The sequence below is a fragment of the Neolamprologus brichardi genome, chromosome 19, assembly GCF_056152115.1.
Source record: "Neolamprologus brichardi isolate AB-2024 chromosome 19, ASM5615211v1, whole genome shotgun sequence".
NCBI classification, from domain to species: Eukaryota; Metazoa; Chordata; class Actinopteri; order Cichliformes; family Cichlidae; genus Neolamprologus; species Neolamprologus brichardi.
In genome coordinates this window covers 5,630,604-5,655,969 of record NC_142122.1, presented here as the reverse complement: position 1 = coordinate 5,655,969, position 25,366 = coordinate 5,630,604, and the positions used below count along the sequence as shown (strand labels likewise).

At 42.4% G+C, this 25,366-nt stretch overlaps 2 protein-coding genes across 7 annotated transcripts in view; one reads left to right on the top strand and one right to left on the bottom strand.

The window, feature by feature from the left end:
• The first annotated feature begins 1,110 nt into the window (after positions 1 to 1,110).
• Positions 1,111 to 9,378, top strand: LOC102778633 (calmodulin-1). Of its 2 annotated transcripts, none has more exons than XM_006799359.3 (6): positions 1,111 to 1,305; positions 6,936 to 6,966; positions 7,063 to 7,206; positions 7,316 to 7,422; positions 8,092 to 8,227; positions 8,340 to 9,378. In XM_006799359.3, the coding sequence occupies exons 1-6, from the start codon at positions 1,111 to 1,113 to the stop codon at positions 8,366 to 8,368; spliced, it is 642 nt and encodes a 213-aa protein (XP_006799422.3). In that variant the 3' UTR covers positions 8,369 to 9,378. The 2 variants fall into 2 exon arrangements, with proteins under 2 accessions (XP_006799422.3, XP_087689375.1); XM_087833249.1 differs by lacking the exon at positions 1,111 to 1,305 and adding an exon at positions 5,518 to 6,414.
• Positions 9,379 to 12,598: 3,220 nt separating this feature from the next.
• The window catches only part of ttc7b (tetratricopeptide repeat domain 7B), a 27,487-nt gene continuing 14,719 nt past the window's right edge, over positions 12,599 to 25,366 (bottom strand). Inside the window, exons 17-23 of one of the 5 annotated variants that reach the window (XM_087833211.1) lie at positions 24,776 to 24,877; positions 24,024 to 24,121; positions 21,386 to 21,436; positions 18,624 to 18,764; positions 16,959 to 17,161; positions 14,858 to 14,931; positions 12,599 to 14,427 (exon numbers count right to left, since the gene is read on the bottom strand). In XM_087833211.1, coding sequence (XP_087689337.1) covers positions 14,280 to 14,427; positions 14,858 to 14,931; positions 16,959 to 17,161; positions 18,624 to 18,764; positions 21,386 to 21,436; positions 24,024 to 24,121; positions 24,776 to 24,877 — 817 coding nt within the window. In that variant the 3' untranslated portion in view covers positions 12,599 to 14,279. Of the gene's footprint in view, positions 14,428 to 14,857; positions 14,932 to 16,958; positions 17,162 to 18,623; positions 18,765 to 21,385; positions 21,437 to 23,449; positions 23,738 to 24,023; positions 24,122 to 24,775; positions 24,878 to 25,366 lie in introns of all 5 variants that reach the window. The other 4 variants (XM_087833215.1, XM_087833212.1, XM_087833213.1 and 1 more) reach the window with 4 other exon arrangements.

The following is a 25,366-nucleotide window of genomic DNA, read 5'->3' as shown; positions in this document are numbered from 1 at the left end:
GAACGCCACTTTGCAGAGCCAGAAGCTACATCTATCTATGTTTACCATTTCTTTTCAGGCTGTAGCATTTTCCCCCCTATTTCCTGGAGCGTAATCTTTTGTCACACAATATTCTTATTGTGTGACAAAATACAATAAGTGTGAGAGCAGCATATAGGAGTGGTTGTGGTTTAACAGGTAGAGTGGGTCATCCACCATGATGTAAGCTCAGTGCTATGATCCCCCGGCTCCACCACATTGTCAAAAATGGTGAAATAACATACCCTGTCCAGGTGACGGATACTTAAAGCTCAACATTTCATGCAACTAGGGTGACCAGGTGTCCCACTTAAAAAATGTAAAGCCTACAGCATATTTGTCATTTACATTCATGTTTTAAATACATAAAAAAGTCCCTATAGTCATTTAAAAAGCAAAATTTTATGTTATTCCTACATTTAAATTTTGAAACTCAAGCAGCAAAAGTTCTGCAAAAGCACATTTACATTGACAGTGAAGTTCTAGTTCTCCAGAGTTTCTGAAGATCTTTCTTGTTTTCTTTGGACATTGGCTGTTTGTACCTGACTATTTTCAAAATAACATATTTTACTTGTTTATCAAGCCACTCAATACTGAGCAGTGAATCATTCAAGGATGAAAAGGCACCTCACTCACAGGATGAACCAGACCAGTGTTGTGTCTACAGATCATTTGTATCTTTAGGCATCTCTGCATTGTGGTTCCTTAAAAAATAATGAGAGAATGGGACAAGTCAAAGACAAGAGAAGAAGTGCCGACCTTAAAAAAATATCTGCAGCAGATGAACCATATCCAAGAGTCAAGTATTTAAGAAACAGGGAAACAGCAAAGACCTAACACAGGACCTGAGAGATGCATCTGGAGCTTCAGTAGATCCATCTCCTGTTCATTAAAGCGTTATCAGAAACGGTCTCTCTGTCAGATTGGCTGTCAAGAAGTTATTCTTAATGAAGAGAAACAGAACAAAAGACTGAGACGTGCCAGATTACACAACTGGTCTTTTGGAGTGTTTGTCAATATGTACAAAATAGAGAGGTACAACAGTGAGTGTCCAATTCCTAACTTCTCTGGATTTAAATTAAACATGACAAGATGGTGCGTATGAACGCGTGGAGCCATACTCACAGGTCTTTGCGGAGGAATACCGTGAGAGCTGTGCGGCGGTGCTTTGTCCTGCGTACCCGCCCCCAAGCAGCAGCCAGCCCTCCTGCTCTGTGGCGACCGTCCATTTCCCTCTGTTCCCCCGTAGCGTTAGCAGACCCGCTGTTGGAACTCCGCACAGACATGGTGAGTATTTTAACCAGCCGTGCCTTGAGATGTGTGTGGATTTAAGCTGTGCGAACTTGACTGGAAGCCAGATGCGGGGTTGAAATATCTCCGTAGTAGAGCGCTCAGGGACGGACGTTAATACTGTGGCGGTACTAGACAGAGACCCTGCGGGCGGAGCAGTTTATTACCACCGCGGCTTTTTCCTCCCCCCCTTTTTAAGAGCCCACTCTGTGAAATTGCAGCCGATTTTGGTGCCGTAAGCACCCTCACAAACTGAGAACTGAGAGGTAGTACTCGTTACAGGTGGCCACAGTTTGTAGTTGTGGTAGAGCTTTTGGCTGGTTAGCATCACAGCTAACACCTCGCCGATAGCCTGATTTTCCGGTGGGTTTTTTTTCTTTCTTTTTTTAGTAAGGATGTAAGGATGGCTAATTTTCTCAGGAGGAGAGTTGCCTCTCTCTGCTGATTATTCTGAGACATGGAGCTGTAAAATAAAGGTGCACATCTGCCCTCCATGTTCAGACCATTTATGTAAGGGTGCATATTTTCATAGGCGTTAGCTTAACAGTTGTAGATAAGAGCTGTCAAAGTCCAACGTGTAACCATTGTAAAAGCCGCTGATAGTCCTAATTAGGCCAGAGGTTATGGTGTACATTCATGCATACGCTTTACGTAGAATAAAACGTGTTTGACCTGTTTTGACGTCACATTTTTAAGTACAGATTGGTGATCCTAGATGAAAAGTCTGGTCTGCAGTGGATGCACACTGCAAGCACCATGTTACACTATTTAAACACGCACATACACTAGCGTTCCTGGGTTGTGTGTCCATGAATGCACTGTGCTAGTCTCCAGGGGAGTGGTAGCATCCCACCCAGGTTTGTCGTTTATAGCTTGTGGAGGGAGTTGCTTGCGTTTACACATTCAGGACCCTATTGTTAAGTATAAAAATTGATCCTTTTGTAGCTCATATTTTTGTTCAGTGTGTATTTGATGTCATGTTTTTAAAAGACATTTACTGAAAAAACATTTTTGGTTAAAGCACATAAATGCACCTAAACCTCTCTGGGTGGCTTTTAGTGTTGTAACTTGCCTGGTTATGTTTTTACTGCATACCCTAACCAAATACCCCTTAGTACCTAAACCTAACCGAGTTCTCTTTGGTGTCATAACTTCACCAGGTGGTTTTTAAGAGTGCCATAACCTAGCTGGTAACTAACCAGGTACTACTACCTGACTTTAAAACAGTACCTTAACCTAACCAGGTAGTCTGATGATAATTAATAACATATTTAAAATAAAACTATAAACATTTCTTTTTTTTAATGACTCTGGCTGTGGTTTCTAGTGTGAAGAGTGAAATTATTTACACCACCACCATTCCTCCATCTTCCAAGTTTTGATTTATACATTTATGTATTTATTTATTTATATTTTCTTTTTTTGCCCTTCAATAGTGGAAAATATTTCTCTCGTGAATCTTTACATATCGGTCCGATCAGGTAAAATTATGTCTACAAATAAGATTAAGGTGTGGAACTTCCCAGTGTAAAGTCTATAATAAAGCTAGCATGTGTCTAGGCTTCAAAGAGAGGAAGTCAAATACATACAACCATAAACTGCTGCCTAAAAATATAATTACGCATGATATAATTATGTGAGGGGCGAAAAAACCCCAGAAAACCCCAGACTCTTAACAGTAGTGCAAACAGCAGTCCCAGGTAATTAAAGTTCCACTTTACCTGTTGTAGCAGCTTTTGTCCTGGTTAGCACTACAGCAGGGAAGTCAAACTCATTGCACATCGACTGGGAGAGGTTTATGCCCTACTTGGGTGGGCTGGTTTTGAGTGTTTCTAGGCCTTACGTTTCATAAGGCAGCACATTTAAAGTTAGTGTTAGATAATTGTTGTTGGAGCTTCTCTTATTTGAATTTTTTGGATTGGCTACAGGGCTCTGAAGTTGGCTTTTTATTTTTTTTTCTGTAGGAATAAGCAGAAAAACAACTCCTTACAAAAGGAGAGCGTTTGATTTTTCAGCTTGTTTTTATTAGGGCTGCATAATGGATTAATTAGTGTTTGTTTGTAGTTTTTTTTAAAAAAAAAAAAACCTGTTTGACACAGGAGATGTAAAGCTCTGTATCTGTGTGTGTATTTACTGTATTAGACATATAGAGAACAAGCGTGCAGATGTTGCCTGGCGTTCTTCAGCCTGTAGATCAGAATATAGTTTACTCTGGCTGTTCTTCATAATGTTTATTTTTGTCATTGTGAGATCATGTCCAAAAAAATTAGTCATCTGAGAGATGCCTGCATCTGACAAGGAACACAAACCAACAGCCTTCAGGTTCAAGGTGCACAACTGTTATTTCAAGCTGCCCACCTGGCGCTGATCAACCCTCTAAGAAAGAATTTGAGGGGGAAAATCGCTTCAGGTCCTGAATGGTTCAAGTTAGTCGAATGACCCCCAGTGAAGACTGTTGGCTTTATCTTAGATTTGACATTGTTAATGTTTGTTTCAGTCTTGCTTCTAATTGGTTGATGTAATTCAAGCTCCAGAGTTTGTACTTTAATTATCTAGTCCCCGAACCTAATAATGACCTCTAAAAGCTGCTTTATAAGGCCATTTCCTGCGGGGGAAATTACCCTGTGGTTAGTTTGTGGTTGCTATAGCTACGTACGTGAGAAAGCTGACACAGGAAGTAGGCTGAAGCTGTACTTCCTTGTACTTCCTTACATATGCAGGATTCGTTTAAAAGCAGACAGACTTGTCTTGCGTGACATGTCCATCATGAGTCCACTTTAACTGTCAAAGTACAGGGAACAGAAGCTGTTGTGTTCAGCTTTAATCAAAGCCATCTGCACGGAGTTTAATTTTACATTTCAGAATAATACCCATGGGTGCTGTAGAAGGAAATCATAGAGCCCTCATACTTGACGCGGCTCTACTGCCAGGTGTCTTGAGAGGAATTTGGCCTGGATATTAGAGGTGTTAGCAGCTTGTTAACCATCGCTCGACCTGACACAGATCAGTGCCGTCATTAGTGTCCGCCTTTCCCTTGGGTCACATGAGTACACAGCATATTTTGATTCAGATATCAGTGCTTAAAATTAGGGCTGTGCAATTGATAATTTTACCATTTTAGTTTCAGTTTCAGGTTTGGCTTCTGGCAGTTTTTATTATTAAAACAGGATCATGTAAATAGTGCTGTTAATGTGCCCGACCTCTCGCTTTCCCTTTGAGCATATCCACAAAGTTCAAGGAAATCTACTTTATTAAAAATAGATTTCTAATTAGGTAACCAGTCTGCAATTATGCTAAATAATTAGGGCCTTAATATCATGATAATATTTTTATATTTGTATAGCTTTTATCTAAACTACCATTTCTTCCCATGAACACAATAAAGTTCATCCAAAAACAAATATAAAGATGATAAGATCTTTCACGAGGAAAGCAATGATGAGGTCAGGCTTGATATTGTCTTCCCAGTGAGGATTATAGCTTATTAACCTGTATCATATTAATGGAATGGAAAACTAAACAAATGAACAGGATGCATGTCCTATTGTTGTTCCCCCTTTGCAAGCTACATGTTCATTGTAGAAGACGTAGTAATCAATTACAGGCACTTTTATCGTTATTTATGACCCTTGTGATTCAAAAGTGAAGCTGAATTCCCTAAAGCTGTATAGATGTTGATAGTCTTGGCACCTTAGACAGTTTATGTAGTAAGTTTAATCTAGAAACAAACTGAAAATAAAAAAGAAAATCCCATCTGCATTGAGGAGAAGGTGTAAGTTTGGCCTGCTTTGGGGACAAATTAGTAAGTGGAGAAAGGGGAACTTCCCGAGGGGTCCACCTGGTGTGAACCATGATGCTTTGCGGGAGGTCAGATGACTAGCCAACCGATCCTCCCTGGGAGCTGCAAATGTAGCAGTGAGAGGACAGGTGACAGATTAGCATATACATGTGGAGACGCACACACACACTGAACTCTCATGACCTCCCCCCTGGTCTGGACCCCGTTACTCTCACACACCTAATGTCAATTTTACTGACAAGTTTCACTGACCTCCTCCAGCCTCGATTTCTTTGTCCTGCTGCTCTTCATGTGTTGAGCTCCCGCAGGAGGTTTTGAATGTCCATGTGTCGGGGAGGCTGAAACACTGCTAAGAGAGGGGTTCTCCAAAGTTGTTGGAGGCAGTTGAAGCCAGGGAAGAACGGTGCCTGGTCACTTGGATAGAAAGCTTGGCTGAGCGACTGACACACAGGAAAACGTCAACAGGTGGAGCAACTTTCCATCAACCTGGCTGGTCAGTGCCAATCTGCTGACTCTTTCTGCTCTGGGGAAAACTTCTGTCATCCATCTACACTGGAATGACTGAAAGACGAGACGACTGATGCATCCGTCGGCCCATCCAGGACAACTAAAAACATCTTTTAGCATCTTATAATCCATGTTCCTGAATATGTAACTATTCAGAGACATGGCAAAGTCTCCTCCTTCCATCCTTTCTGCCAATCAGAAGCAACGGATAGATGTCTAACCATTTTTTTCATCCACCCATTCCTCCCAGTTCCTGCCCTTCCTGCTATCACCCACTCGTCATGCTGCCCAAGAAAATCGCCGTCTACCCAGCAGAGGACGAGCTGGTGAGCTTGTCCACCGTTTATGACCTCCTGGACGAACAGCAGCACTACTATAAAGAGCTGATCCAGCGGCAGGAGAGGAGCTACAGGGCCTTCCTGCAGATGCTGATGGACTCGTCATCAAGCCGCATGGATGGCCTCGTCAGAGAGATGCAGGACCTGAGGAACTGCCTGCAGAGAACCAAAGCCGAGTTGGCTGAAGTAAAAAAGCAGGGCGTCCAGACCAGCAAGCAGGCTGAGTGCCTGGCTGAGGGCTTGGTGATGGTGCGGGGAGCGCTCGATGGGCTGACCATGAAAACTGGAGGAGGTGGTGGTGGTGGAGCAGGAAGAGGTGTGGATCTGAAGCAGCGCAGAGGGCCTGGAGGGTTAAGACTGGATGGAGGAATAGGAGGTGGAGGCAGGGATGTGAAAAAAACAGAACCAAAAGCAATGAAGCTGGTGGCAGACCTAACAGATATCCACTTTGATGATATAAAGGTTGGATTCAAGTAATGAGATCTCTGATTAATCCCTGCATTTGCTTCCTAATATCATTATCAAAAGCCTTGAAGCCTTGTCAGTGTTTTTGTTGATGTTGTGTGGAGTTTGTCTTTCTTTCTTTCTTTCAAAGTAACATAATCCTGGAGTTTTAAAACGGGCCTTTCGAAATAAGGAAATTTTAGATCACTAAATGACAGTAAAAGCAGTAAGCTATGGTAAACTGTGAAGATGATGACTGGAGATGAAGACTTCTGCCAGGCAAAGCTTGCATGTCACAAGTCGACCACAACAAAGTGCTTACAGAAGCAATTTTCACCACTGTTACGCCTGTGACGCCTGATGAGGCAGTATCTGATTAATCTCAATTTAAAAGATAATCAAGTCTCATTAAAAGAAAAAAATGCTTAGTTTGTTGAACCAAAACGATTGTATTGGATTTCTTTTTTTTTTTTTAATCAATCTTGGTAATAACATAGCATATTAATTCACTCTTTGGTGTTTTTGTTTTGTTTTTTTAGGCTGACCAACTAACAGAAGAGCAGATTGCTGGTAAGGTGATGCCATTAAAAACACTTCTAATTTATTTCGCGTCTTTACAGCTGCAGTGTAAATGTCCTTTCTTCTTCCCTTCGTTTGCCTGTTCAGAGTTCAAGGAGGCCTTCTCCCTGTTCGATAAAGACGGAGATGGTACCATTACCACAAAGGAGCTGGGCACTGTCATGAGGTCACTGGGTCAAAACCCGACCGAGGCAGAACTCCAGGATATGATCAACGAGGTGGATGCTGATGGTACGCTGCTGTCCTCCCTCGACACGGGGGAAGGATTCATCTGTCTAACTTGTCTTTTTTAAAATAACCCTTTTATCAATGATGAGTCATATTTACCTCCTACTCCTAGGCAACGGGACTATCGACTTCCCCGAGTTCCTGACAATGATGGCGAGGAAGATGAAGGACACTGACAGTGAGGAGGAGATCAGGGAGGCATTCAGAGTCTTTGATAAGGTGGGCCTGGTTTAAGTGTTTTTCATACGTATTTTGACGTGTGAATGCTGCAGTCAGTATAACAGCTGCGTCAAGGCACTTTGCAAGGTATCAGAACACTCCAACAATCGGTGGCACTCGCGGTCTGATTTCTGATAATTGGGAATTTATGAAAGATGCCATACTATGCTGCTTTTCCTAGCAATTTCCAGTCACTGGAAACAAGAGAAATTGTGTAGGTCTTTATAGATTTCCTGTTGATAAGAAGAGTAGAAAAGAGCTGGTAAATTCAAAAAACTTCCATACGAGCCCTGGGTGTGTTCTCAGCACTCGTCCCGATGCATTTGAAGCATTTAAACGACTCGACTTAAGTCTGTGTGGGGAAACTGACTCGCTTCATGTCATATTTAAAGCAGGAAGTCAGAAATAGGAAGAAGGAAGTGGCCAGTCAGTTTTCAAAATAAAACACCCCTTTCATAACAACACTTCTGATATGAAGCCACAGCTCCTCACTGTAAATGACTCTTAACTAATCCAGCGTGCTCCTCGTTGGAGGATGTGGTGAAGAGTAAAACGTGATCTTTTTTTTTGGATTTGACCTCCTGCCTCACAAATCCAGAGTAGATATGCGGAGAAACACTGAAATGGCACGCGTGTTGGTCTGATCACTTTTCCCCATCTCTTTGTCAGGATGGAAATGGCTACATCAGTGCAGCAGAGCTGCGTCATGTGATGACTAACCTGGGAGAGAAGCTGACAGACGAGGAAGTAGACGAGATGATCAGGGAAGCAGACATCGACGGGGACGGACAGGTCAACTACGAAGGTGAGCTTGGTCATGATTGTTATTAGAAGCTCCAGAGCTCTGATTGGTCCTGAGGCTTGCTGTGTTATAATTCCTGATGGCTTTTCTTTCTCCGCCTCTTCGTTCTCCACAGAATTTGTCCAGATGATGACCGCCAAGTGAACTGGGCTCGCGTTAACGACAAAGAATCCGTCAAAAGTTTCACTTACCTCTTATTGCAAAAATCTACATTTAATCATACTGTTCTGTATCAACAACTTAAACTGAATGTTCAAAATCTCAGATCTGTCCATATTAAACAAGTTCACAAAAAGGAAAAAAAAAACAAAACTAACTGAATCTGCATGTACTGGCTTGTACCCCCACCTTTCTGTCCCACTCCCCTCTCCCATCTCAGCGCCGAGCTGCCCAATCAGATCTCAACTCAACAGCCGAGCGGTCGCCGCGCAGCTGGCTTCCTGACGTCACTGCGATGTTTCGGGACGGCCGTTCGCCTTTCTTCCTCGACTTCCTGTCTTCTTTCATTTCTGTTCTTCATGCATGAGGCTTTTCGTGGGTTAGCGTCGAGAGCACAGCAGGAGAAAGCAGTCGGTGGTCCTCAGGTCGGCCTAGGAGGTGTTGGTTAGCTGAGCGAAGGAAGAGGCTTTTAGTTTGCTTACCTGAGTGAAGTCAGATATTTTTAAGAAAAGCATAAAAATAGAATAAATAAGAAGTCATTTTAGATCTAGTGTTTCGGGCATGTCACTTTTCCTTCGTGTGTTCACCTTTTGTTCAAGGCGGGGTGACGATTTTGAGCCATGTTGGGCGGCGAGTGTGTCGTAGGGTTTCAGGGCGGTTGGTTAAAGATGATCGACGTACACAAGCAGCTTTTGATGCAACATTCAGTAAACAAATGGTTTTAGATTAACAGGAAGTGATGAAAGAAAATAATGTCATTGCCTCAAATGCTGTGTGCGTACACGAGTTCACTTTAGTGGGGACGGGGGTCGGTGCTTTGCGGTGTTTCTATCTTCTGTTTGTGCGTGTGCGTGCGTGCGTGTGGGTGTGTGTATGGGTGCGGCGAGGCCCGGCCCAGTCCAGCTGTTCTGTTTGGTTCAGTTGATCTGCATTCCAAGATGTACATGCTCGTCTTTACATTTTGTTTTTCCAATAAAAACACAAACATGAACTGAGATGCCACTTTGTGTGTGTGGGGTTTTTTTTTTTTAAAGCTGACTTGTGTGTTTTCCTGCAACTCTGTGGGGGAAGTACTGCTTTAAAGTGACTCATTGGTAATCGGTGTGATGTCTTACTGTGAGCACAGACTCTGAAACCCACCTAACATATTTTGGGATGAGATTAACAAAAACTACTTTCTGCGAAAGCACAAGACGGTGATAAATGGATGCAACCGTGGACTGTATAAAAAAAGATGGTGTTTGGGAGCCGTATATCAATAACAGGGTGGCTTTATCAACTAACACTTCCATTATTGGCTAGTAAGTCACGTCAGTTGTTGGCTTCAGTTTGGGATGTTTTGTTTCAGTCTTACTTCACTGACTCGTTAGTAAACCCACATTCATTTATTGCCAGACCATTGAAGGTAAATAAAGTCTTAGAAAATCAACTGTTAATGAATGTATATTTTATAAATCCACTAGTGAACCATCCATTCAGTCATCTACCAGTTCTTTGGGCCAGGTCCTACTTCCCTCGACTGATCCAGGGGAATACAGAGGTGTTCCCAGGCTAGCTGACACATGTTATCTCTCCAGTTTGTCCAGGGTCCATCCCGGTGTCTTAACTCGGTGCCAGCTCTGATATGAGGAGTAGCAGCTCTACTCCCTGAGTCCTACCAAATGTTTGAGGTCCTCACTCTAAGGGATGGAGGGTATTAGCCCTGACCAAAACATTTGTGTTCATTTTTACCATAACTGATCAATTCTGGGTACTATAGGGAGATTTTATTTGCCATTTCCGATCTAAATGCTTCATAGGGCACTGTCACTCCTTTTTAGTGACTCAGATTGGCATTAGGCTATAGACTAGGCTGCAAAACACAAGGCAAGACCATAGATACTCATGTTAAAATACCCAACTTAAGAGCAGAAATAATCATACAAATAAGAGTTCTGACCTCTATATATAAGCAAATCACAGCACCGCCTGATGTGCCTGGCAAAAATGTTTTGTTTTTTGGTAATGATAGAGTAGTTGTGATCAGCTGGCCACGATAATCCTGTAAATGTAGCAGAAATTTAAGAAAACAAACAGAAAATCAAAAATGGGAACTAAATCCCAAATTAACCCTCCATCTGAGGGGTAGATGAGTAAAATCCTCAGCTTCTGCAGTACCCCCATATAAGTCCATCCCTCAGATACTCGCTCCTCACTACATTCTTCTGGCTGTCAGGTGAAAGGCTGAAATATTTATGAGAGCAATCTGGAGCCAGCAGAGCTGAAGGCGAGGGGAGAATCTTCTGCACTGGAAAGCCCGTTATTAATGCTGGAGTGGCAGCTCACTAATAGCAAGCAAAGAGCAGCAAGATGTATTAATACACTTCAGACTGTTACATAACTCCAGCTACTAACTCTGTGTGTGACAGAGGGATGCATGGATACATCCAACACCTCCTACACTTCCCCGTCCCCCTGTCTGCTCCTCTGCAATCCCACAATCGCCACCTCAGTCTTAAATATTCAAGATGAAGCTTTTCATTTTGACCTCCTCATACAAGTCGTCTTCATCATCGCTCAAGCCCCCCCCCGCCCCCCCCCGCCCCCCCCCCCCTCCAATTCCTTCTCCCACTCTTTCCTCCAGCTCCCACAGTTTTCTGCTCCCTCCTCTCATTCTGTTTTGCCCATCCTGTCCCTGGCTCTGTTGCCTAGCAACAGCTCTTCATCTGCAGACAAGACGTTCTGGGCTATCTGGAAAAGTCCCTCTGACACCCTACACACACACTCTCACACACATTGCACATTTGCATTAAAGAAATGTTTGTAAGAGCAACAACTTAACGCACTGGAACATAATCATGTTTTTATTTGTTCACAGCTGCATGCAAAAAATAAAAAGCATCACATTTCACTTCCTATCTTGTGCAGAGTTTCAGCATCATTGCTTCAGCCCTTCCTAAAGCCTCAGACTAGCTGCGGCAACTTCCAGCAATTGAACTTCTTCTAGTGGCCACTAGAGGCTGACTACAGGAGCGAGTCAAACCGGATGACAACTTCCTGGCAACTTCTGGTCACTAGGGAAAAATGTGTATTCCCCTGACTGGTTGGGGAGTGGCTGCTGGCTTATTTCCTCATGACTGCATTGGTTGCTAGTAGATTGGCTTAACTTTACCTCCAAACACTTGCCAACTAGTCTCTGAGTGCCAGCAAACCTTGGAAAAAGATCATTCGCCTTCAAAGTAAACGCCCTTCCTTTAGAAATATGATTGCTGCAGCGGTGTTTGCAGACAAGTTCGCATCACTCATGCAGACTGCAGGTGACCGTGGCCGCCTAGCAACTGCCAGCAACCACTTGGCAGCTGGTCGAAGAGTACACATTTTTTCTTAGTGACCTGTGGTTGCCAGGGGGTTTTGATTTAGTTTTAGTTATAATTTAGGCATCTAAATTCTTTCAGTTTTAGCCGACTAAACATGATAAGTTTATAGCAGACTAAATGTGAGTGTAAAGTTTGTTGTGTCTTTATCAATTGCTCCACATGGTTTACAATGCGTCTTATTTCTAACCTTCATGCACATAGAGATTATTTCTGATTGGACCACTTCCAAACTTGTCCCGCCTTTCTACACAACTTAATTAGTTCTAGATTGGATTTCGTCATTCGAGAACATTGTCATCTTGCTTTTATTCGTTGACGAAAGCATCAGTACATTATGCCCTCATGCATTCGCTTTTATTTAGTTATTGCCCTGTTGATGGACTCACATTTAGAGCCAGCCTCAGGTGGCCATTAGAGGGACTGCAGTTTCATTTTTGAAACAAATTACAACAAGCTTCATTTTGTGCACTAGCCAATAATAAGAAACCCCAGTGAGCAAGTACTTTGCGTCATTTTTAAACTGAAATTGTGGCAGTAACTGCAGGAATTGTGCAAACGTTTACACCTGGACCCTGGTGATGACCTTTATGAGAGATTAACCTCTAGTGACACCTGAGAGTCCAGCAGAGACCTCAGAACTGGGCGGGCGGGAGAGACTGAGCGGGGGCTTCCCGGCACTCCAGGACAAAACCTGTCAGCGCTGTAATCCTCTGATAAAAACCACACAAAGGAGCACGCGTCGATTTGCTGACAGACACACACCTGAGAAAGTAACACACACCGCCGACCCCAAGGTCGCTACCAGGAGGAGTACCACACACACACACACACACAAGAGAACCAGAGAGCATCAGACATCTTCTTTTTATCCACTTTTATTATCTTGGTCTTCATAATCATTCATTTACAGCACAAAGGACTCACTGCCTGAGCTCAGGAGGATGTCCTTTCATACCTCGCTCTCTCTCAGCAACATCATTCTCCAGAAAATAGTTATAATTTACTCTCTAAAATAATAATACACTAGTGGAACAATGAAATATACAGCAATAATTCTTTGTATTTATAATCAAAAACAAAATAAAAATATTAATCTGGTGATGGAACACAAAGACAACACAATCACTGCGGGTGCATTTGCGCTCAACAAGGAAATCTGATTTCTGGAGGAAAGATGTGGCACAAATTCCAACAGTTTTCCGCAGATTATACGTTGTTGCTGTTTGAGTTGCTCCAGGTGGCACTTCGATTTTTTCACTTAAAAACTTCACAAAAACACTTTAAGATCAGCTGCAGGAAATCAGATTTCCCGCGAGGGCGAATGCAACCCGAGGTTTGGCATTTACACCGATTTATTTCTCAGCGAAAGTCCGTCGATGCTCCGCTGGATACCTTAAAGACCTGGCTGATCCTGAGCCAGGTATACAGTAACAACGATTCCCCTCCATGCAGATGCAGATAACATTACACGAGCATCTTTCCTGAGTGGATACAAGCACCAAAAAGTGGCACAGATACTTTTGGAAAATGATCTTAGTGTCGAGTCAAACACCATTGACCACTCAGAAGTCTGAATTTACTACAGTGGGTTCCTGTCTTCAAAATTTTAACAATGCTAACACGGGTGCAGGGCTACAGCAATACTCCTCAGTGGTTCGACCTCCAGCTCGATCTGCTGCTGATCTATAGTGTTTGTGCGTGCATATAAAATGGGATTGAGTTTTTGTAGTGTTAAAAAAAAACAAGCATACACATACAGCAATATTTATCACTGACTAACCAGGTGAGGGCAGAACACAGAGACTACACACAGTTTTATCTGATGAATTATCAGAAAGCAGAAAAGATGCAGGGCAGCAGTGCTCGTTCCTGTCACAGATGTTAAACTACGATATTTCCATGATGCTCAAAGTCGACTGTAGAAAAACAAGATTTCAGCTTCAATTCTGGAGAGGGATTAAAAATGAAGACATGAACCCACTGAAAACAGGGTCCACTGGTGGCTCCAAATTGTATGGTGCTCTCTCACCTTACTGAACTCAGTAAATCATCATAAGAAAACAAAACAAAAAAAAAAAACAGGAAGGGAGCGGGACGGACAGGTTTTGGCGCTTGCATCCACTTTTGAAAGATTGTTTTCTGCTGCATCGATGTGAACAGTACCAAGTAAATGCATATTTGGCTTTTAACGGAAATCTAATCCATTTATGTTAAAATTGCTCAGCGTGTATGTGTGTGTATTTGGACTAAACAACATGTAAACACAACTTTCAGGCTTCTGAGAATAATGACGAAGGAGACAACACGCAGCGCGGGAAGGAGACACGCACACTCACGTAGACGTGGGACATGGCCACAAGAAAGGCATTGTGGGAAGCACGGGTAGACAGAGGGAAGCCTGTTTATTTGTACTCTTTGCATTTCTATATACACTCTGAGTTTATGTGTGTGTGAAGGTTTGGCAGTACACCTTTTCACAGGTCTGTGCGTGTGTGTGTTTGTGAAGTGGCATGCAGGCATGCTCTGTGTGTGTGTTTTTCTCATAGCGCTCTGGGAATGATGGTGAAGGGCAGGATGGGGCTGCTGGCTTCCAGCTCCAAGGCGGTGAGAAAACACTCAGTGGCGGCGGCGGTGTTTCCCTGAGCCTGCAACACCTCGCCAAGACTGTTCCACACATCGTGAGCCGTGCTGAGGAGGACAGAGGGATGAAGAGGTCACAAGAGGAAGAACAGAAACAAATTTATGGGGGGAAAGAAGAGTAGAGGAAAGAGTATAGTGGAGAGGAAAAACATGGAAGATGAGAAGGAAAGAAGGGGAGGAAGAAGAGATGAAAGTAGAGGGAAAGCAGGATGGCAAGGAGAGAAGTGAGGAAGCGAGAAGATGGGAAATACGAGGAGAGGAAAGCAAAGGAAAAAAGAAGAGGAAGAAAAAAGGATGAGGAGAACAGCAGCATAGAAAGAGGGAGGAGAAGTAAAAGAAGAGGAGAAATTAAAGGGATGTAAGAGGAAGTGGGAAGGAAAGAGGAAGAAGTGAGGAAATAGAAAAATGTTGGCATTTACAGGTGCCTTAAAGAAGAAAACTTACAAACATTACCATGTTTAAACACAAACAAACTCACCTGTTCACCTGCACGGCGTCTCTCAGCACCTTTTCCGACAGACTGAAACGCTGCAGCTGGTGCAGGATCAGACCCTGCAACAGAGAAAACAACAAGAGAAGAAGAGAACGTCTCCTTTTTTATCATGCTGTGTGTCAATGATTCAGCAGTTGGCTTCATTTAAAAAGAAGCTCTAAAGTTACATTTAATATCGGTAACCGCCACCCTCCTCTCACTTTTAACATTTATTATTCATGAAGAATTTAAAACCAGAGATTCAAATTTACACAGTGCGCCGTGTCATTTATCTTCTACCGCAAACTACCTGCTGTATTTTACACACTTCCAGTTATAGGATGATGATTTTCATTGGGTCTGAGCTCTCTACTCCCTTTTTTTCCTTGCATGAGAGCTGTGGAGATCAAACTCAGCAAATGGGAAAAACTAATGGAAGTAATCTTAAACAGCTAATGTGCCAAAATGTGCAGTTCCTCGAGTGGCCACTTGGTCTTTATCGACGCCTGTGTTACAAGGAATTAGTTTACAGCAGCAATGTCAAACTCCTTTTACACGGGTGGCCACGTACAGCCAACTTTCATCTTTTGTTAGTTTATTCCTGAGACTGTCCACTAAAAATAAAACTCTTGCAGGCTCCGCCGGGCCGATTCTGGCCCTCGGGCCTTACGTTTGACACCTGTGCTTTTCGGTGCCACCCACCATTTTTTGTGTGTCTTATTGTCAACCACGTGTCTTAACAGAATTTTAACCCCATGGAAACAGAACAATGGAAAACAGTGGCTGGAGACCACAGAGTGACCCAAATTATTTGTGAACATGACTGCAGTTGGTCCAAGTCTGGAGACAGGTTGCAACCCCAATTGAAAGCGGTCGAAGATCGAGGGTGTCCCAGTGATCACCACAACTGGCAATCTCCGACTTCTTCCAGTCACAAGGAGGTTGCCGTCCTACTTTTACAGTAGCGCGAGTGAGTATGATGAGGCAAGTGTTTCTTCTTCTTGTAAGTTGGCGTCATTGCAGGTGATGAAATCATCTGGTTTGGGCTTGCTTCACTGCCTCATGGCCTCCGCAGATGATCAAAAAGTGATTCTAAGCAGAGTAACCCGGAAGGAGACCATTTAAACTAATAACGATGCCAGGCACACCAAGAAATCCAGAAGAGAAGAAATGGATCAGAGTTGTCGAGTAGTCCTGTCCGGATTATTTCTGTTTATTCATGCCTGGAAAGCACTCTGACTGAACTCCTGTTGTTTTTAACTTTTATAAATAAACATGAATTCCTCCTGTTTTTAGTTGCTCTTAACTTAAAGGTTGCATCATATTTTTTTTCCAACCTACTCTTTTTCTTCTCTTTGTTCCATAACTGCACTTTTAATCTCTCCTCCTTTTCTTTTTAGTACTCTTCATGTGCTTTTCATTTTAGTCTCGGCTTTTACTTCCTTTGATTTACCTGATTTAACTTTTGCAGACTGATGTTCCACCGTGGGTCAGTCAGCTCAGTTCTTTATTTCACTTTTATTATTTTCACTCTTTTCATCTATTGTTAAATTATCACTTAACATTAAATAAGCTGAATAAATGGGAGAAAAAGCCAATTTTCTTTATAGGCATGTTCAACTACACCATCTTTTTCCTGCAGACACGCATTCAAAAGATACAAACAAGCTCGAAACTTTCCCCACAATGACCAAGCAGAACCCTTTTTTAGAACTCTAAAAAACACAAAATCCAGTTTTCAAGCTAAAATACCAACTACACAAATTGTCAAAAGCCTCCAAATGCATGAAAACATTTTAATCTGCACTCGGGTCAGATGGACACACTGACTACTGACGTACTGATCCTCCTTCAGGTGCCATTGCCGTGGAGAGAATTTTTGTGTGTTACTCTCTCCATCAGCAGGTCTGTTCGTTTCTGGCCTGCCAACATGAGTGAATGCATTGACAAGGGCAGACGGCGCAGACTGAAAACAAAAAACAAACTTGCTCTCCTCAGGTGAGGTTTAACCGTCCTGGCAGACTGTAGGTAATTACATAAAAACACACAAAACCCATCAGGGTGTGAGGGCGCTGCAGGCGGGCAGGTGGAGGACAGAGCGTCTTACCAGTCTCTGCATGGTCTTGACGTGAGTCGGGTTGATGGACAGGGCCTCCTCGTACCAGCGCTTGGCTTCGTCTATGTTGCCCCTCAGCTCGGCTATCTGCCCCCTCATGTAGAGGACGTTGTGGGACGTGGGGAAGAGGTTGGCGGCTTCCTGCGTGCACGCCGTGGCCTCAGCGGGTTTTGACATGCCGATGTACACCTCAGCTGTTCAACAGAGACACACGCAGAATTTCAAACTGATAGAAACACTGTGAACCTCCAGGACTAAAAAATAAATTCCTCCAACTGTGACATCTTAACTGAAAGAATTTTATGAAAAGATCATTTTTGTTCCATGTTTTTCCTCAAAGCATCCGAAGCCCATTCGGTGCAAGTTTACACATGTTGATGATATATGATCTCTCGTATCTGTTGATCTTTTGTGGATGTAATGAGACATTCTTCATCATCTTCTTCTTTTTTCTGCTCCCTTTGGGGCTGGCTACAGTCTGCCTGCATCTCACCCTATCCCAGCATCTTCTACTGGCATACTGATCCTCTGTGGTCTTCCTCTTTTCCTCTTGCCTGGTAGCGCCATATTGGACCCTTTGTCCAGTATATCCGCTCCTCCTCCTCCACACATGTCCAAGAAACGATCTCAGCCTTAGTTCTCTAACTTTGTCTCCAAACTCATCTACCTTCTCTACCTACACTCCTTGCAGCTTCACTATTACACCCGTTGCGCTCTCTCTCTCTCACACATATATTCAGTTTTTCTTCTACTGACTTCCATTCCTCCTCACTCCAGAGCATACCTCCACCTCCCCAGACTTTCCTCCACCTGCTCCCTACTCTCAAAGTCCATCATCGTCCACAGAGACTCCTGCCTGACCTCATCTGTTAGCCTGTCCATCACCACTGCAAACAAAAAGGGGCTCAGAGCTGATGCCTGACGTGTAATCTATATCTCCAGCAACACACCTCGCCACTGGCCCGCCGTCATCATATATGCCCTGCACATATGTGCGTTTTTTTTGTTTGTTTGAATGACTAATTAAATGTGACTTTTGGACTGCTTTTGCTGCACGGACACGGTAATACTCTTAACATAATGCAGAAAATAAGAATTTTTATTTTTATTTTATTTTATTTTTCCCTTCAAGCTGCATGAGCAGAAAAAAAAAAAAGACTTCTTCACTTCATGCCCAGCTGATGCTTTCACTGCGCTGGTGTGATGAAGACAGAATCATACGAGTAGAGACGGAGGAAATGAGCCTGAACTGGCTGATTACATTAGCCGTATCGCCGGGCTGGACATGGCCAACCCCGACAGGAAGCAGCTGGACAGATAAACAGGCGGACAAACTACCTCAGTGTGTGTGTCTGTTTGTGTGGACACCGCAGTCTGGTCGCTGAAATCAGAATCTGAGCTCAAGTGAGGGCAAATCTAATATATCCAGTACATATCTAATCAAACTGCTCTTCAATAAAGTCCTGCAGGCTGATGCCGGTGCACTCACTCTGACCTCATATCTGATTCTCTGATGAAGCAAATATCGACCACAAGCCACAGCGAAAGAGGTGAGCGGACAGTGCCCTGCTGTATTTGACGGCTAGTTACAAAATGATTAATTATTAAGGCATAAAATAACTTTCATGCGTGCGCTGCGAATGAGTAAGAGGATACCTGCATGGAGCCAGATCTGAGCCAGGGTCATCCAGGGGTGCAGGGGTCCATGTTTGGGGGCACTGCTCTGCAGAGAGGAGGCGACTTCGGATAGAGCCTGCTCCACACGACTGGCTGCTATGGAGGTAGCGTGCACCGAACCTGGAGGGTGGAAATCAAACCATCACAGACGAATACGCCATCTTCCAAATTTTGTGACTAACCACTACAACAGCAGTGTTAGGCAGCCATGTGCCACAATGCAGGGTGATTTTAACTGAACAAAACAACAGCAGAGGCCACTGATTACTGTGGTTCTGCAGTGTTTGGTTGCAGTAAACAGTTGGAGTCCACACTGGCACACACAGTTTTTCAAGCCTTAAAATAAGTCCACGCCATTCAGCACTCGGCGGCACACAGTGTTAGGGCCCTGAGTTACAACGAATTAGTGTCACCATCATGCATGAAACTGCATCACTCTGCTCATTAGTAACTAAAAGAAGTGTCGCTGTGATGGTCTGCGTATCCGCGGACTATTACAGGGGTCAGCATGGGAGGAAAAGCAGGTCCACAAAAGCCAAACGTATCACAACGCCACACAGAACGACCCCCTTACACATCACAAAATTTGATCTTTGTCTTGTTTTGTTTCGCTAAACTGTCATATGCATTGCAACCTAAAGGGATTAAAAATGAATAAAACGTGCTTCTTAGAGTCTTTTCTAAATTTAAAATGAACACAGCTTGCTTTAATCTGATCCGTCCCCTTCACTGACTGAAGCAATAATAAAAAAATATTTTAAAAAAGGAGAAGATTTGAATTTTAAAGATTTCTAAGAGAGGACTACGTGGCAAAAGGATGTCTCGATTCAGCTGAGAATCCTGTTTGCTGTGGAGTAATTTATTAGACGCCACCATGCAGCAGCCCAGCCGAACGCAGCACAACACGGGCAGGATGGCGTGTAGCGCTCCCTAAATTAAGCCGATGATGGCGAATAAACACCTTCAGCCTGCAGGTGGAGTTTGTTTCGGTAATTTGAAGCTTTATTTGATTTATTTCAGTCTTACTTTGTTTCACTTTGCTCTGTGCATTGTCTGTCTGCAAGCCTGTTTCTGTACTGCAAGATGGCAAATGTGAATTTTTACCCAAGGCCAGTGAACACCTCCACCCCTAGAGGAGCTGGAGGAGGTGGCCAGTGAGAGGGAGGTCTGCACGAATGTATTAAATACGCCAGAATTACACTGAATTAAAGATCTACAGACTACATGAAGCCCAAAGTGTTCCCTGCCTCTAGATTCTTCAGATCTGTCACCCTGTGACCCAAAGGACGTTTGTCTGCTCACAAATACCCCTCCCCATCATCTATCTGTTGCTTACTATGGTCCCGTGCACCTCCTTTCCTCCGATCCTCCTCCAGCTGCCGTTTTCTTTTTTGTTTCTACCCGCAGGTCTTACTGTTTGTGTGTGCTGCTCTTTGTTTGTGTTGGACTTTACATCATTCGTGGAGTGTTTATTGTTGCACGTTATGCTTGTTGTGATTCTACGAAGATGTCAGGGTGTGTTTGAATGTTTTCCAGTGGTGTGTTGCTGCCACCTCTTTAAATAAGAATTTTAATGACTCCTCTGGTAACAACCACTGCAGAGTCCACGCCCTACTTAGTCACTGAGGTTTTGTCATCAGGGTTTGTAGAGTAGTAGGCTGGGGCGGGCTGATCGGTGTAAGTCAATATTTCGATACAGCTTGGTCGATCCATATAAAAAAAACCCAAAAAACAAACTTGGCTAAATTTGCAAGGGTCAGATTACCATGTGGGATATGTGGCTGCTCAAAACGAGGTCTTCTTTTTATCCTCAGTTTGATAACAGGCTCACCTTTAACCTGTGTTTCTTTCTGGACTTAAATGTGCTTTTCATTTATCAAAAAATAAGCAAACACCAAAATAGTGCCAAATTCCATGGTATGAAGGTTAAACTTAGCTTGTAAGTTATGGTACAAAGTTGATTTTGAGGGCGTCAGGCGGGAGGCACTCACTGAAATAACGCAAAACTTTGCAAAGACCCATATTTGACACGAGCGGTACTTTGACATCATGTGAAAGATGCGATCGTTAGCCTAAGTGTCAGAATACACAGAAGGATATCAGCTGTACAGAACTGATAATGCCTTTCATGAGAAACTGCACCACATCCCCATTTGTGCGACTTCCCACAAACCCCTGTGGGAAGACTTCCCACAGGGGTTTGTTAGATTTCAGCCAGATTACGTTAAATTGATTACAACACTTGAGCATCTGTCAGCAATTTGCCTCAAGCTTGTTGTAACAGTTACTGTCACAACTACCATCACATTCGTGAGAAGGAAACTGCTTCCTGGTGAGTTTTTGTTCTCTTTCACGTTACCGAAAAGGATAAACGCATCAGAAATAACATCTGTGTGCTGGAAAATAAGACCCTCGTCTGGATTGTGCTCTAAAACAATCCAAACAAGTTGTTTCCTGAACACCTTCACGCTGCTTTAATGTGACAACATGCAAAAGATGCCTGAGCTCTTCCTTCTAACTCACTGTGGGCATTTGGATCAGCCACCAGCATGATTTAAAAAACAAAAACAAAAAAAACCAGTTTGCAGATGTCACCTTAAAGCAGAAGATATTTGCACATACTCTCGTCATATGAATATGGCACATATCTGGACCTCTTGGGACAAAGGGGGAGCAATGACGGAAGAATGGATGAGGGGGAGAAAAAAAAAAGAAAAGATGGAGGTTAGATGGCTACTTACAAACAGAAAACATGGAGGAAAAACCAAGAGTGTTAGCGTCCTGAAGGCCGCCTTAAAACGAAGGGATGGAAAGAAACAGAAAGACGACTGTTAATGATTGAAAGAGAGGAAGAGACAGAAGAAATATCCAAAGCATGATGAGGAAAAAAACAAAAGAATCCACAGAAGGTAGACTGCAGCACCCCGCGGGGTTTTCATTCTTCACACCGTCACTTTTAGACCACATGACAGCAGGCGAGCTGCTTCCACTCATGCACCCTATCTAATGACAGAAATTTGATTGAACATGTGAATATGGAGGACCGAAACAGACCAAACTGTGAATAACTACATTAAAAAAAAATGTAAAAAGAATTCTCATGGAATTAGCAGTAACTGAACTTTCAAAATAAGAGCGATGTTTCTTTGCATATATGGAAAAAAAATATGTATAGAAAATTAAAAAAAAAAAATCAGTATGTGTGGAAATACTGAAATATTTAGGTCAAGAAAAAATAATCGGTAAATAACGATTATTTGTAGGAATAAAAGCACTAAAAGGAAATTAAAATAAAATAATAATAAAATAACTGTAGGTAAAAGCTAATTTTTATGTGCTATAAAACACTAATTATGAGCTAGTTGTTTGCTTAATGGCAAATTACTTCATTTTACTGAGTCATTCATTCTTTGGGGGGGTTTTTTCAGTTTTTTTTTTTTTAACGTTTGGCAGAGTCAGTCCTCCATAAATACACACCCAGTGGCCTATTAAGTAGTTAGTGCCATAAAGTTTTTTTAAATACCAAAATGTCGAGAAGGCCCATATTTCAAGTCATGACAGGTTTTTGTTTCAAAATTTGGTGAGGAACATTATATTTTACACCTCATGATGTGGTGCACCTGCGTATCTGAATTAACTTTTTAATGAACTAATCATTCAAAAATCTCCTAAAGAAAGTAAATTTATCATATTTTCAGTAACCATGATGATCGACTAGCTGTCACCGTTTTGTGGCCTGCGGGAAAAATAATCTAAAAGACAACCATTACCATTATTATTACCATTAGTAAGAGAGATGGCAACAAGGACAGACAACATCGAAACTGGGAAGCACGACAAATTAATGCTGGCTGAGATGGAAGCACTGAAAATTATTAAAAACAAAAACAGAGGTGCAGAGAAAGTGCAGCTGTGATCTGTGGAAAAAAAATCTTTTATAACATAAACCGCCTCCCCCCCATCTGATCTATAAATTTTAGCTAAATAAAATGAGTGTGTGTATGCGTGCGTGCATGTTTAAGTCACAAAATATGCAAAGCAAATGCATCAAAACTCAGCTCAATCCACATCAAAGTTTCTGCAAACATGCCAGGATTTACAGCAGCTCTGTGGAGTTTGTCTCAGCCAAAACTCCAAAATGGTTAGTCTCTTTAGTCTCTTTGTCCAGGCTTAAACAAATCTCTCTAATTCACGATCCGCTCAAGCATCAGTGAGGGTGAAAGCACAAGAAGGATGTGGCTGCTCATAAGAGGAGCTTTCTTAGATATCGAACAGTTCAAAGATAGCTGGTGGTTTATGGGCACATTATATTAAGCCAGGAACTAACAAGTGATGCCTTTAAGTAAGAAAATAATTGCAAAGCAGGTAATTAATATCTTACAATACAGAAGCATTTTTTAACTTTTAAGATTTTCTTTTGCCTTAAAAGCACATCCAGGAGGATTTAAATGTGTCAGGAAATGGTGCTGCCTCCGTCCTCTTTAAGTTTTAAATATCAGTGAATTTCTCAGCATTATTAAAGTAATACAGCTTGGCCTGACAGTACTCTGCAGTACAGGAAATTTCATGACTTCATGAGCATGACAGAGATCCAACTGGTCTCTCAGGAGGCTCCGAAGTGCTTTGTAATATAGTTTGGATCTTTAATTCTATTCGTGTTTCTGGACATAAATTTTTACGATGTTATAACTAACTCATAACATATGTAGCTCGAAAATCACAGAAACAGGCAAAAGTAACTAGTGACGACATCTGTTTGTGGTCAGTCTCCACACCGTGCTACAGGCAGAGCGGAGGAGGATTACAGTTTGAGGACAGCTGGCGGACTATGGCGTGGTTGCAGAAGGAGTGAGTCCTGGTCTTTGTGCGTGGAGGTGGAAGAGGAGGAGGAGGAGGAGGAAGGGCAGGGGGAAGGGAAGGAAGAGGAGAGCGGAAAGGTGGTTTTCGGAGTGGAGGCAGAGGAGTATGGGGAGGCTGGAAGATGAAGACAGGGGAAGAAGGGGAAGACAGCGGGGAGGAGACGGTGGACATGGTGAAGGGGGAGGTGGGGGAGACTGGTTCGAAACCAGAGAGCGAAGATGAAGAACCTGAGGCTTAAAAAAGAGGAAATAAAACAGAAATGAGTGAAATTAATAAAGGATTAAAGAAAGGATAGAAACAAAAAGATCTTTTTTCAAACAACATTTTTTAAAATGCTCCCATTTTTTAACGTTTATACATTAAGTTAAAAGAAATTAGATTCTTTTATAGACTTTTCCCTCTGCTATCTGTAAAAAAGACATCAGGATGACCATTAGATGAGAGAGAATAATTAAACAAGTTTGACTCCATGTTTACTGATGAACGCCGAGCACGTAGATTTCAGGTGTGTGTACCTACCAGTCTCAGGGTCACTGAAGTCAGGCAGGGTCATAGCGTTGAGCTGTCGCCTGTCTGCTATGGCTCTATCCAACAGACTGCTGCCACGCCCCGAATCACTGCCACGAAACACACGTGGATGTAAACAAAGGGAAAAAGCACATCCGCACGCATGCAAGTACACACACACACACACACGGCCTGGGATTGAGCTGCTGAGCAAACATGACCTCCAAAACAAGGAGATAAAGCATTTTAGTGCCTTGGTTACCTTTTGTTTTCTTAGTTAGATCAAGCTTCAAGGGAACTGTGTTATTAATGAAGAGATAACGACTCATTGCCAGTTATTCAAATGCTTGATTGCAGCTCTCGCTGCCAAGAATGGCACAACCAGTTATTAGATTTAGAGGGCAACAGGTTTTTCACACAGGAACAGGCAGGTTTGGGCAGGTTTTTCCCCACTTAATAAATGAAAAAATTTAAAAAGTGCATTTTGTATTTACTCTGGTTATGTTTATCTTGTATTAAATTCTGTTTGATGATTGAAATATTTAAATGGGACAAATGCACACAGACAAAAAAAACTAAGAAATTACATATTACTAGCATTGGCTAACATTAGCCAGAAAAAAAGATGGCTTAAAGTGATCTGTAGTCTGGAAAACTATGGATTAAATGCCATATTTAAAGCCACATCAGTGTTCCTGTTGTGCCTGTTTGTTGACATTAGTGATTAGTGGACACCATTCATAAGCTAATGTTAACTTCCTCACTGTTGGCACTGGGAGCGGCACTCGGGAGCGGGCGTAAATGCCACATCCTTTGGATATTTGCAGAAAATTCCCAAGTTCTTCACAAAGAAGTCACTCCACAGACTGTCAGAATCAACAGAGAGAGTCGGGGAAGGTCTTATATTTCATAATTATGCTATAATCCATTCAGAAAATTTGCAAAAAGAAGTGTGTAAAACATTTTTTTTTAAACTTACTAAATGCACATTTAATTAGGGCAAGAGTTGCAGGATCATAAATATAAACTAATACTAGCTTAAGTTTTCACATAGTGAGGTTTTGATTAAAATTAAAAACAAACCTAACATCAGGTTAACATCAACAGTGAACTTTATTTACCGTTTATGTTATTAACTAATATTTTGCCAAGACCATTAGAATAAATTAAATGCTTCTCCATGAAAGTGCTCAGTTGGTAGTTCAGTGTAATCCAGTCTTCACAAAGTTAGAGTCTTAAATTCTTTTTAAAAGTCTTAAAAATGTTTCATTTGGTGGCCAGATCCTTCAAGGTAGTCTCCTTGCACACCTCTGCACCCATCTCAGAGCTCCACACCAGTCCCGTTATGACCACAC